The sequence below is a fragment of the Octodon degus genome, unplaced genomic scaffold (genome assembly GCF_000260255.1).
Source record: "Octodon degus isolate 3935 unplaced genomic scaffold, OctDeg1.0 scaffold00022, whole genome shotgun sequence".
Classification (NCBI taxonomy): domain Eukaryota; kingdom Metazoa; phylum Chordata; class Mammalia; order Rodentia; family Octodontidae; genus Octodon; species Octodon degus.
The window spans coordinates 23,129,787-23,142,286 of record NW_004524598.1 but is presented as its reverse complement, the minus strand read 5'-3'; the positions used below and the strand labels follow the sequence as shown (position 1 = coordinate 23,142,286).

Genomic DNA, 12,500 nt, shown 5'->3' with positions numbered 1-12,500 from the left:
CCATTCTTCTTCTTCTTCTTTTTTTTTTTTTTTTTAGATTAAGGTTGCTGTGACCTTCTGATTGGGTGACGATTTTTAAGGTCTGCATATAATTCAGACTGGACAGTGATTCTGACTGCAGTGACAGAGGGATTTGAGTGTGTCCCTGCCATGTTGGGGCACACATCTGCTTCGTGCCCCAAGCCCTGGCATGGTCAGCGGTGGGTGGCAGGTGCACCCCAGGCCCACTTGCAGACCCCTGTTCCCACCTGGCTTGCAGCATCTGGATGGCACAAGGAATCTGTAGGTCCAAGGCTTGGACATCTGTGCCTGATGTCTCCGTGGCCCTGTCCTTCCCCATGCTGCACGGATGGCCAAGGATTTCTCAATCCTGCATGCAGAGCTGAGCACCTCTGTGCCGTGGGTGCTTGGAAATGAAGGCTCCACTTGGCTGGCTCCAAGGGAGGCTGAGGTGCCACCTGGGCAGCTCCCGGTCTCCTGAACTTTGTCCTGCCCACACAAAGAGTCTGTCCTGCTCTGTGTGGCAGACTCCTGGACTCTCTGTTCTGGTCTCCAGACCCAGAAGTCTGTGGGAAACAGATGATGGTGGTCCAGCACTGGGGAAGCCATTGCCCGGAGCTTGTGTGGACAGACACTGAGCCCGGGTCCTGATCCCAGGGCTCCAGGATGTGCAGGCTGCTCCTGCTCCTCTCATGGTCCCCAAGCTCCTGCACTCCCTCCTTGCACTCACTGGACCCTAGCTGAGCCCTGGAGGGATGGTGCCACAAGGCAGTGCAGAAGGCACCACCAGCCACGACACTCAGTGGAGACAGGGCTGTTCTCTCCCTGCCAAGATGGATGCCCTTGAGCCTGGGATCCCCTTTGTCCCTCACTAGGGCCCCCTTGCAGCCTGTGGGTGAGGACCTCTGCACTCTAGTCACCTGGGATTGTACTCTCCTCTGTCCCCACTGGCCACCAACCCACATGTTTGAATGCCTTTCTGAGCCCAAACTCATCCCTTCCCCATCTGCTCTGCTAGTCCAGAGCAGTGCCGGAAATGGACACATGAGCCTCTCCCCATCACAGGTTCAGAGCCTGGAGTTGGGTTTTCCAGCCCCTTGTCTGGGCTCTGTGTCCTCCATGCCTTCCTTTGGAGCACCTTGTCCTGGCTCCTCCTTCCCACAGCAGTGGCTGGTGGAGTGCTGGGCATGGAGTGAGGCCGGGCCTCCCCGTGGGTGTTGGCTCTCTGTTTCAGCCATCTGGCTGTTCTGCAGGTCCCAGTGAGAGCTGCACTGGTCCTGTCTTTTCTGAGTACCTGCAGGTCCCAGCTGGCACCTGTCCCAGGGAAGATGGTCAACGATGGTGAAGACGGAGTCCAACTGGTGACCAGGCTGGTCCTGAGTCCTTGAGCACCTTCTCTGATGTGAGACCAATGTCTTCTGGGAAATCTGCCCAAAATCTTCACCTGCCTGCAGGCATCCTCTATTCCTTGGGTGTCTTGTCTTGCCTGCTGCCTTTTGGGGACCAGTGGCTCCCAGGACTCATCCTGCTGTGTGCCCTGCCTGCTTACCCTTCTGCCTCTCTTAATCCTCTTGCTGCAGATCTTGGTCTCTAGATCTGGAGTCACTGGTCTGGTGCAGTCGAAGCCCTCAGGGGCCCTGGCTCTGGCAGCCCAGTCATTTGGATGCCTGACCGGGCTGTCCCCCCGGCCTGCTCAGCTCTTTTCCCCAGGTCCTGCCCTGTGTAACTGTGAGGTCATACCCCACTGGGGGTGCTCACAGCCAGCCCCATAGCAGATCCTGTGGGGTCTCCTCAGCCTCTCATAGGCTGTTCTCCACTTGCATACCACCCTGCTTCCTTCTCCCTGACTGGGTTTGAACAACGCTTGTCAGGAACGGCACCTCTGCTGTGGCTCCTTGTGTTGGAGAGGACAGGACGACCTGGCCAGTTTCAAGCAGCATCCAGGATGTCCTGTCTGGGCAAGGTGAGCTTCTTGGCACTGTCACGGTGAGCATCACAAACCAGGAGGTGTGAAGTAGCACACATCTCCACAGTTCTGGAGCCAGAGGTCTGCAGGCAGCGCTATGCTCCACCTGCTGTCCTGGGAGGACCCTGCCCATCTCCTGTGTGTCCCAGTGCTGCTGCTAACACTGGTGTCCAGGTACACACGGCCATGGGCTCCCCCAGCTGCATATCAGGGGCACTCCCTGGCCTGTTCCCAAAGTCCTGCTCAGATAAGGACCTGGGAAGAGAAGGCTTGCCTCCTCCAGCAAGCCCTGCCTGCTCAGTGTCATCTGAAAGGTCCCTGTCCAAGAGGCTCCCATTCACTGGCCCTGCTGGACATGACATCTAAGGGGTGAAATCTGGCCAGAGCCTCTACGGCTCTTCCTTTCCACTCCTCCCGTGGCCCTACCTGCTGCCTAGCCTCCTGTGGTATTCTGCCCAGTTCTGCACTGCAGGAGAACCTGGCAGCCCATTTTCCAGGGCCACTGCTGGCCTTGTGGTTTTGCCACCACAGCCTAATATTCTTCCTCTAATGACATTGTATGTCCACAGAGGAGACATGGAGCGAGCTCCACAACCTCTGGCCTGTGGCCTTGCCCAGGGACCAGGGCCTCTGTGCCAGCTCCGCCGTGCCCTCTGCCCTGGGTGCTCCTGCTCCTCCGCACACTGTGCATCTACCCTGTATCTCTGCCTCCTGTGTTTCCCAGAACACCAGGTAGCATCAGCATGGGCGACCTCTGTGAAGCCTTCCGTGGCTTTGGCTGGGCTCTGGGCAGCTACATGAGTCCCTTCCAGCCAAGTGTGCTTGGAGACATAGGACAGGTGGCTTTAGCTGGGTGCAGAGAAGCCATCCAGGATCCTGCGTGGTGCCCCAGCCACAATGAGAACAGAGGGCAGAGGGCTTCCTTCCAGAACCTTCTCACTCACGTTCTTCAGGCAAGACACTTCCACCAGCGCACGTCTGCCAGGAACAAGTGCCCAGTCCTTCCGTGCCCGGGAAGCCAGCAAGGGACCAGGGGACTTCTGAACCTCCTGCTTGTCTGCCATCTACCCCAGGAAATGCCCCTCTCCCATCTGCCGTCCACTCATCGTTATGTCCAACTGCGCTCTGTGCATGCTGACCTGGTGGTGGCCATGGCCATGGCAGGAAGTTGGCCATGTCGCCGTGTTCAGGTCTTTCCAGCCCCGCCCTCTCGCACAGCAGCCTTCTCTACCGGAGGTCCCTTCCACCCACTGTGGGTCCTTCTAGCCACTGGGACAGAAGGTTCCACAGGGCCCAGGGTGTGGATGGACAGCTGTGGGGCGATTTGTGTGGGGTCCCGTCTGGGCACAGGGGCAGCTGTAGATTAACACCAGCTTCTAACAGGCAGTATCATCTCTCAGTTTCTAACTGTCCAGAATTAAAACTTGTTGGCTTCTTTAGATTTTTTTGCACATGATAAAATTAATCTCTGTGTATAACAACTTCATCAAGGCAGTCTTTCATCTCTGCTGGTCTTTTTGTGTCTTATCTGTTGTTGCTTGCTTACTTTAGAAAGACTGCTTTCACAATGAGTAATGTGAAACATATTTAAAGTATAGAGCTTTCTTTTTTTTTTTTATCTTAAGCAAAGTGGAAGTTTCAGCAGAGCCAAACTTACTAGTTTTATTTATAGCATTTTATTTCCTGAGAAAAGACAGGAAAAGTGAGTCCCTGCATTCCCCTCTGTGTCTGGTTCCTCCCAGTCCCCCGTCTGGAGGCCCTGGGTGGACACAGGGGAGGCGGAGTCCAGCGCGGAGAGGCTGGACTTGGACTCCAGCTGCAGGTACTGGGAGCAAATGGTTCAATCAGAAGGAGGAGTTATGTCATTCCTTCGAAGGAATGAATTAAACGTGCGTCCTCAAGGGTCTGATTGACAGGGCTTCTCCGGGAAAAAGCATATAAAGGCGTGGGCTGCTGCCTGCAGCCAGTCGTGGCTACCGGACTGTGTGTGGGACCTCGGCTGTCTGTACTGTGCGGCCAGACCTGGAACACAACTCAGAACTCACCCAGCTTTTGAGACAGGTAAGGCACACTTTTCAGTTTACTCAGTCATTTCAGAGGGTTGTAACTTTCAGGAAAGGCTCTTGATTTAAAGGTGGACAGAAGAAAAAAGTGCAGAACAGCTTCCTACTTTACAAGGGTGGTGTGGCCTCACACACCTAGAAAGCCGGGACGTCCTCATCCTGTGCTGTCACACCGAGCTCAAGTCCCGGGCACTGAGTGTGCAGCGGCCAAGCTGTGCGTACGTGCTAGCTGGGTGCCTCGGGCTGGCCTGCTGTACCTGCTGCAGGCAGCCTGGGCAGACGCTGACAGTTGCAGCTTTGGAATAAAAAGTTTCCACATGAAATCTGTTACTGAGGAAGGACCATGAGGAAGGAATTACAAACGGTCCTCTGAAAATGTGAGAACCCTTAGGGATGTGCACAGAGATTACAGCTGTAAACATTATGAACAGCTGGAAAAGTGTCGGCTGGGGCTCGCTGTTAGCAATTTGCAGCGAGGCTGTGGGAAGCACTATGCTGCCAGGGAACAGGGTTGCTGCTAAGTGTGAAGCCTAATTTGCACATGAAAAGGGAGCTGGCCGCTTGTACAGCCCGCTCTGGGGACTGTGTTCTGGTCCCCGACCGACCGCGGAGGCTGAGCTCGGGCCTGGGGCCCCGTGGTTCACCACACGGCGGTTCATGGGGCTACACAAATACCTCTCAGCGAAGTCATTTTCCACTTTGCTCACAGAAAAAGAATTTGAAGATTCTTCCCAAACATCAAATATATTCTGCTGCCCAAAGGCTTCAGAAAGCCCCAGGAAAGTATACCCCAGACCCTGAGAAGGGATGCGCCAGGGAGAAAGGTCGGGCCAGGAGAGCGCGCCCGCTGGGCATGGCGCCGCTGTCTGGCCTCGCACCCCTGGGTGGCACCGGGCCTCTGCAGGGGCCAGGCTTCCTGCCACATGTCCAAGATGAGAAGGGATTGTCTTGTGACAAAGGCAGACCTCTGACTCTTTGTGGCTCCCGCATTGCTTTAAGAACCAGCCTTACCCAGGACAGGCAGTTTGCCTTTGTCAAAGCGGCTCTATTTGCGCCTCAGCCTGGAGTTCTGATGCTGTGCGTCCTGAGCCAACGAGTGCGCGTCTCTGGCGGGAGCTCTCTGCGCAGAGCCGGCCGCGGTGCCCCGCGAGGGCAGAGGACGCGGCTCCTGGGCCTGGAGGGCGATGCGCCCCGGAGCAGGGCGGGGTGGGCGCCGGCGCAGGCGGCAGATGCGCCCCGGTGCTTCGCGTCAGCTCTCGGCGGTGCTGACTGTGCCTGGCTGCGTTCTGCCGCGGCCCCTCTAGGAGCTCTTCATGAAGAGGCGCGGCTGCGGCTTTCTGCTATCCCTCTGCCCCCTGGAGGAGAGGGCAGGAAGCTCCCGCCGGTGCCCGTGGGCACCCTGCGCGCAGCAGCACCTGTGATGTGCTCTCGCTGGGTGCGCTGCTCAGACGACCCCTCTGGGCAGGTATTTTGAACAACTCCGGTACTTTCTTCTTGTCTGCGGATGAAGAAACTGAGGCAGAGAGGTGAAATAGGTTGCTGGGGGAGGGGGCGCATCTCTGCCTCAGGCCCCTGGGCTGTGTGGAACTTGCGTTACACCTCACTGCCCTCCGGCGCAGGCGGGGTCCCGCTGTGGTCCGGCCTGGGCGCGTCAGGCACCCCCTCGCTGGAAGGATCAGGAGTCAGAAATCCTCCTTTGTGTCCGGCTTGCTCGGTGTGCCGGGGAGGGGGACTCAGTGGATCTCTCTACACAGAGAAAACTGAAGGAGCCAATACTGGGGACAGGGAAAGGGCATGCGCAGTGCACACCGCCCTGCCGCGCGCCCCCCTGCGCCCCGGGGCTCCCGAGACCACGAGGAGTTAACGGCGCGCTGGGCTCGGGTCCAGGCCTCCTGACTTCTGGTCCAGTGTCTGCTGAAGCGTGCCAAAGTAGAATCCCCAAGAACGGAAAAACAGGCCTGCAGGAAAGTAGGAAAGTAGGGCAAGAACTGTTGCTAAGTAAAATCTTCTGTTTTTCATAAAAATGACGTGCCGGCTTGTTTATTTCTAACTTTTATATCTAGTTAATATTGATTCTGCTTAATTAAGTTATGCATCACTGTTTTTTTCCTTTGGATATTTACACAAAATGCCTTCACAGAGTATTACACCAGCCTGGATGTTTTCCTGAATTGGAGCTTTTTGGACCCAAGCCCGGCTGCACGGTTCATAAGAGTTACTCCAGCAAGCTTCGCCCTTCCCGCGTTCACTTGCTCAGCTGCAGAATGGGTCCAGCAGGGAAGGCAGTTACCCGCAGGGCACCCGGAGGACCGAACTCCGGGGACGTGTAGGGTGTCTGGGAGTGCTAGCCCAGGGATTGTGAGCTAGATTAGGAAAATCTTCTTTGGAAAGAACGTTCCCCCAGTCTTGGTAGCTGCACGGGCTCTTCAGCTCCCGCTCGGTGTAGGCGCCTGCAAACGCGTGCAGTGACCTGACCCGGTCGGCCCCAGGCCTCGGGAGTGCTTCCCACTGACGAGGCTGCTCTTTTCCCAGGTGGCGAGGCAGGAGGCACCATGCTCCGGGGGCTGGCGCTGCTGGCTCTGTGTGCGTGTGCAGGCACTCTCGGTGAGTGTGGCAAGTCCCAAGCAGGAGCCAAGCCGCAGCTGGGTGGATGAGGCGGCAGCTTTGAGCCATGCGGCATGGAATGACGTATTTTGGGGAAACTGCTATCAGGAGAAACCCGCTCAGCAAGAAGGGACTCCTGCTGCATGAAGCTCTGCTTTCCCTCTACCCACTTCTGCAGCACCACACTCACCCTTTTCCCTCCTACTTGCTGTCTGCTTAAATTATTTAAGTATTTTCATGCAACATGATTTTTACTGACTGTATAGTACTCCATCGCAGGCAAACCCCAGACTAGTATTCTGTGGACTGTTACTTTATTTTTGTTAGTATAAGTGAAGACACAAAGAACGTCATTGTGAATAAATCACACTAGCGTTTTCCATTATTTCCTTTGGTTGAATTATAAAAATAGAATTGCCGTTTTAGTAATAGTAGCCAAAAGTTTTCACAAATTCCAGTGACTACAGAATGTGGCAAAATTCACGCTTCTGCCAGCACTAGTACTCATTATGTTTTAATGTGCCAGCTATTAATTGGAAAAAGTTATTCTTTTGTAAAATGTCTACCCTGTGCACTCTTTGACTTTCTCATGCTGTTAAGATTTTGGTGAGACCTGCTCACTCCCCTCAGCTGGGTGCTGACTTAACAGCACTCGCTGATAAATGCGAGGCCCCCTTTTCATAAAGTCACTCTGCTGCTTACAGTTTGTCCAAGATCGAACACACCAAGAAAACACCAGCACGTTCAGTTCTGCCCTTAGAGGCCTCCCGAGCAAGGGTGCAGGTCTGGGCTTTGTACCCTGGCGCCCTGGGCTGGGTGGTGGGGAGTGGCTGCCCTCAGGCCAGTGGGGTGAGGAGTGAAGGCAGTGTGGTGCAGGAGGGCCTGCGGGCTGGGTGGGCTGCTGGCTGGGCATGCTGGCTCTCTGCTCCCTGGTACCTCTCCTTACCCATCAGAAGGGGGCCGAGCCCGCTGCCAGGACCCCTCGGCCCCTGCCATGGGAGCCCCCGCACCCTTGGGAGACCTGGAGAGTTCTGTACCGGGAAAGCTGCGGCTTGTCCCCGAGTCCTGGCAGCTGGAGACTGTCCCACTGTGGTTCCTTTGGCAGCTGGTGAGCAGGAAGAGGATGCTGTCTTCGACCTTTTCAGCATCAGCAACATAAACCGGAAGACCATTGGTGCCAAGCAGTTCCGAGGACCCGACCCCGGTGGCCCTGCATACCGCTTTGTGAGGTTTGACTACATCCCCCCTGTGAATGCAGCTGAGCTGGACAGGATCCTTGAGGCCATGAGGCGGAAGGACGGCTTCTTTCTCACTGCCCAGCTAAAGCAGGACCCCAGGTCCCGCGGCACGCTGCTGGCGCTGGAGGGCCCTGGTGCCTCCCAGAGGCAATTTGAGATCGTCTCCAATGGCCCAGCTGATGCCCTGGATCTCACCTACTGGGCTGAGGGCACCCCACATGTGGTGTCCCTGGAGGATGTGGGCCTGGCTGACTCCCAGTGGAAGAATGTCACTGTGCAGGTGGCCGGCGAGACCTACAGCCTGTATGTGGGCTGTGACCTCGTGGACAGCTTCTCGCTGGATGAGCCCTTCTATGAGCAGCTGGAGGCAGACAGGAGCAGGATGTATGTGGCTAAGGGAGCGACCCGAGAGAGTCACTTCAGGGTGCGTACTCTGGGTAATGGCGAGGGGTGGCAGCTGGCCAGTGAGGGAGCCACTGGGGCAACGCAGCCTGACTGCAGTTTCTGAGTTATGTCAGAGGGAGCTGCACCTTGGAAGTGGGCACGGCACACACACACACACACCCCACCAGCGGGCACTCACACTTATTATGTAAGTCACATGAGAATCTTCACATGCCACACATGGGCACACACTCATATACACTTACATGCACTCACACACCTCTCACAGACAGATAGACACACTCGTACAACCACACATGCACTCGCATGCGCTTGCACAAGTGTTGGTGCACACAACACATCACGCACTGTGCACACAAACAACCATGCAGAACTGCACACCCATTTGCCACCATGCTCAGGAACACCTGTGCGCTCCCATGGGGCATCCAGGGGCACAGGACGCACACACAGCCACACCTGCACGCACACTCGGAGCACACCCCTCCCACGCAGTGGGAAGTGGTGCCTCAGTCGCTGCTCCCCGCACTGGTGGCCAGCGCCTGGGGCTGAGGTCAGCCGCGGGCCCAGAAGTCAGTCTGTCATTGGCTTCTGGCAGCCCCAGGATTGTGTGATTGAGACTGAGCACACCGCTAGGTCCTTTCTTTGCAAACAAAACTGGGGAGGGCTAAGTAAAGACTCTCCTACGTGGGAGCTGTTGGCTGATGAGAGCACAGCTCGCGTCCCTGCGGTGAAGCTCGGAGCGGGGTCGTCCTACACCAGTGTGCAGTCAGGGCCCGCTGCAGCGTCTGCACTGTGCCCTCTGCTCCTGGTCCCCAGTTGGTGGGTGTGTGTGTGCTTTTGGGAGACACCGTCCTTCAGAGTTGGAAGTGGGACTCTCTGGGGCGAACATTGTGTGGCCTGAGCATCTTGTGAAGCGGATGGGCAGTGGATGCAGGGTGCCAGGACAGGTGCCAGGCTCCCTGGTCCTCAGAACATGTTCTGTAGATTAGGAGTAATAAACACTTTCAGCTTGCGATGTTTTTATCCACAGTGGTGTATCTAGATGAAATTCTGTTGTAGATCCAGGGGCATCTGTACAGCAGCTTCCTCCAGACAGGCCCGTGTTATGTGAGGGAAAGGCCTTCGGACTTGTGGCTTGTCAGTGGATGCCTCTCTTGTGGTGTCCAGGCTCCTGCAGCTGTCTGGTGCTTCCGAGTGCCACCTCAGACCCAGAGCCCACATCCAAGTGGGCCCATAGTGCTTCTGAGGTCTCAGCCACAGAAGAGGATGCTGTAGTCCTGAGCACCATGCACCGAAGGGCCTTGAATGTCTGTCTGCGCATGGTCAGATGACCTGACTCATGGGGTCCCCTGGGCCTCCTCTGCTCTTCTGTGGAGTGTTTCCTTATGGCAAGCAGATTTTTCATATGAAAGTTATATTTTTGTGACATGTCTAAAGCCAAGTTTCCAAAGTAACAGAGACAGAAAAACAGATTGCAGGATTCCCAAACTGCGTGTTCTAAACTAGAGGAGACAATATAGCATTGGAAAAGCTTTGCTCGTACATGAAAACTGCCAGTTATCTTTGCAGCAGATGCTCCTATTTGTGTATCTTCGCAGGGTTTGCTGCAGAACATCCATTTGGTGTTTGAGAATTCTGTAGAAGACGTCCTCAGAAGGAAAGGCTGCCAGCAGGGCCAGGGCGGTACGTGTGCTGGCTGCCTCCCCCTGCTGGCTCGGTGGGCTCTTAGAGTGTGTGTGTGTGTGTGTGTGTGTGTGCGTGCGCACATGTGCACATGTAGTGGCCACTCAAGCAGTGAAGTTTGAGTATGGTACTGTCATTCTCTGTCTGGGAGGTAGGCATGTGACATCTGAAAATGACCAGTTATCAACAGATAAATTCTGAATGGATTTCAGTAACTCAAAAAGAAATTTTGCAAGTGGAGAAGTAAACTGCTAGCACTGCGGTGTCCCGATAAGCACAGGCAGCCTCATTGGTATTGCTGTGTGAGTCCCCCACACGCTGTGACATCGCAGTATTTGTCAGACTTCCCGTCACTGTCCAGGCAGCATGCTGACTCAGCCACACGAAGATGGGCGCTGCTCTGATCACTGTGAGCAGACAGGTGACCCCACAGGACACCAGCCCCCAATGTCTTCTGTGTGGACGACTTTCAGAATTCTCTTGAGCATTTAGCTGGAGAGGTCGTGCCCAGGTTCTTTAAAACAGTCTGTGGGGGGCGTTTGCAGCGACTTCATGAAGCAGGCACTTTCATTGTCCTTGTTTTGCCCATCAGGAAGCTGGGCTCAGCTGGGTGTGCTGTTTCCAGTTCAGCTGGGGCTGCTCACCTGAGTCCTGTGGTCTCCCAAGAGGCCTTGTGCCTACTGTGTGCTTCAGTACCCCAGCATTTTCCATTAGCCTACCTTTTCCTTCAGTGCTAGGGTAGGAAAACTATAAATTGCCCTTCAGTGGATCACATGCGAGGAATGAACGTGTGGGCCTCTCTGTCCATGATCCAGTGATCCGCTTGGAACGGGGCGCCTGCGGCCTGGCTGCCAGGGAAGGGCTGCTGAGCCCTGCAGACTTGCTGTCTCGGGCTGCCCTTCTCTCGGGCGTGGTGGCGTTGAGGCTGACCTGCACCCCACAGCTCTGGCCACACACTGTCACTCCTCGGCTGGGTGAGGCACGGGGCAGGATGTGCATGTGGGTGCATCGATGCCACTCTGTTCCTGGGCTGCTCTTGTGAAGAGAGTGGACCCTTTGCACGCCCTGAGTCACAGAAGCTGCTGCTGCAGACCTCAGTGGGGATTAGTGGAGATGAGAACGCCAGCGGCCTGGTGAGCCAGCCATCGCGGCCGTTAGTGGGAGAGTCGGCCTCCTCAGCCCAGAGCTGCTGCCGCTCTGTCAGTAGATGCTGTCTCCCTCCTGTTAACCACACGCTTACCAGCAAGGGTCACTCCCCATCGTCCCTGGCATACATGAAGCAGACATTTACCAACTAAATCCTTCTTCAGAAATCAGACTTGCACAGAAACCAAACTCCGCTCTTCTGAGATGAAGATTAAGTAGAGACCTGAGGGTCTCAGGGCGGACATCCACACGTAAGAGTGACTGTCAGGTGCCTCGGGGCTGGCGGTCTTCACAGAGACTTTCCCTGGCCCTGCACGGTTATGTCCTTCTTAGAGATCCCCTCTCCTTCTGGGACAGCCAGTGCCTGAGGTGAGGCTGAGCAGCCGCCTCTTCGGTTGCCTGTTAAAAAACAAGACCTCGGCTTGGCCATGGGGCCAAGTCGCTGAAATCTCATAACGGAAAATCTTGGTATAGACTAGAGAAATGCAGAACAGATGGGCTAAGCCAGTTCATGGCAGAGACAGTGGGAAATAAGCTACGTGTGGACTTTTGCTTAAATATGAAAAATATGAAAAGTGAATGTGTGAGGGCTGGGTGATAGCTCAGTGGCATAAGGGCCTGCCTGGCAAGTGCCAGGTCCTGAGTTCAATCCACAGTACTGGAAAAAAAAATGAATATGTTGAATAAGTTAAATAGCTTTAAAAGTTAAAGTCAATTTGCTGAGTAAAACCCATCTAGGCTCAGTGTAAGGCAACGTGCTCCTCAGGCCCTGTACACGTGTGTTCCATGTATGCACTGGACTACCTGTGGGATTACACGGCCACATGTGTTGTGGCATACTTGTTTCAGGGTAGCTTCTTAACCTTAGATGGAGAATTGGAGCAAATGTTTATACCCACTCATAAAATCTCAGTGCTGGGGTAGCTGGCAGAAGTATAACCGACACCTGCAATCACTCAACAACGGAAAGCTGGAAGGCAGTGCCCTGGCGACATCGCCCTGGAGAGGAAGCTGGAGCCCAGGTGGGCACAGATGAGGCTGTGCTGTCTGGAGCCCTGGGCTCAGCCTTGACTGTGATGCAAGATTCTGAAACTGCCCTTTGTGAGCTTGTAGAGTATGGACATCCCCTGTAGCCTGTGCAGCACGGCTCCATGGGGCGTCGCAGTGTCCAGAGCAGCGAAGGCAGATGCCCACAGTTCAGCCCGCTCCACGGTGGTCGCCACCTGCCCCTTTTCTTGAAGGACCTGGAGCCCTGGAGTGTGTGTGTGTGGCTGTGGGGACAACTGCTTTCCAGGAAAGCAAGCTTCTTTAGGGTGCAGAGAGTCTGAGAATGTGGCGAGTAGCGGCCAGGCGCAGGGCAGCCCCGGAGTGCCTGTGGAACCTTCAGGGTGC

The 12,500-nt window shown here is 55.5% G+C and overlaps 1 protein-coding gene across 2 annotated transcripts in view; it reads left to right on the top strand.

Moving 5' to 3' along the window:
- The first annotated feature begins 3,876 nt into the window (after positions 1-3,876).
- Thbs2 (thrombospondin 2) overlaps positions 3,877-12,500 on the top strand; it is a 31,032-nt gene continuing 22,408 nt past the window's right edge. Inside the window, exons 1-4 of one of the 2 annotated variants that reach the window (XM_023711971.1) lie at positions 3,877-4,027; positions 6,562-6,633; positions 7,739-8,295; positions 9,878-9,962. In XM_023711971.1, coding sequence (XP_023567739.1) covers positions 6,582-6,633; positions 7,739-8,295; positions 9,878-9,962 — 694 coding nt within the window. In that variant the 5' untranslated portion in view covers positions 3,877-4,027; positions 6,562-6,581. Of the gene's footprint in view, positions 4,028-5,493; positions 5,556-6,561; positions 6,634-7,738; positions 8,296-9,877; positions 9,963-12,500 lie in introns of those variants that run through there. The other variant, XM_023711970.1, reaches the window with a different exon arrangement.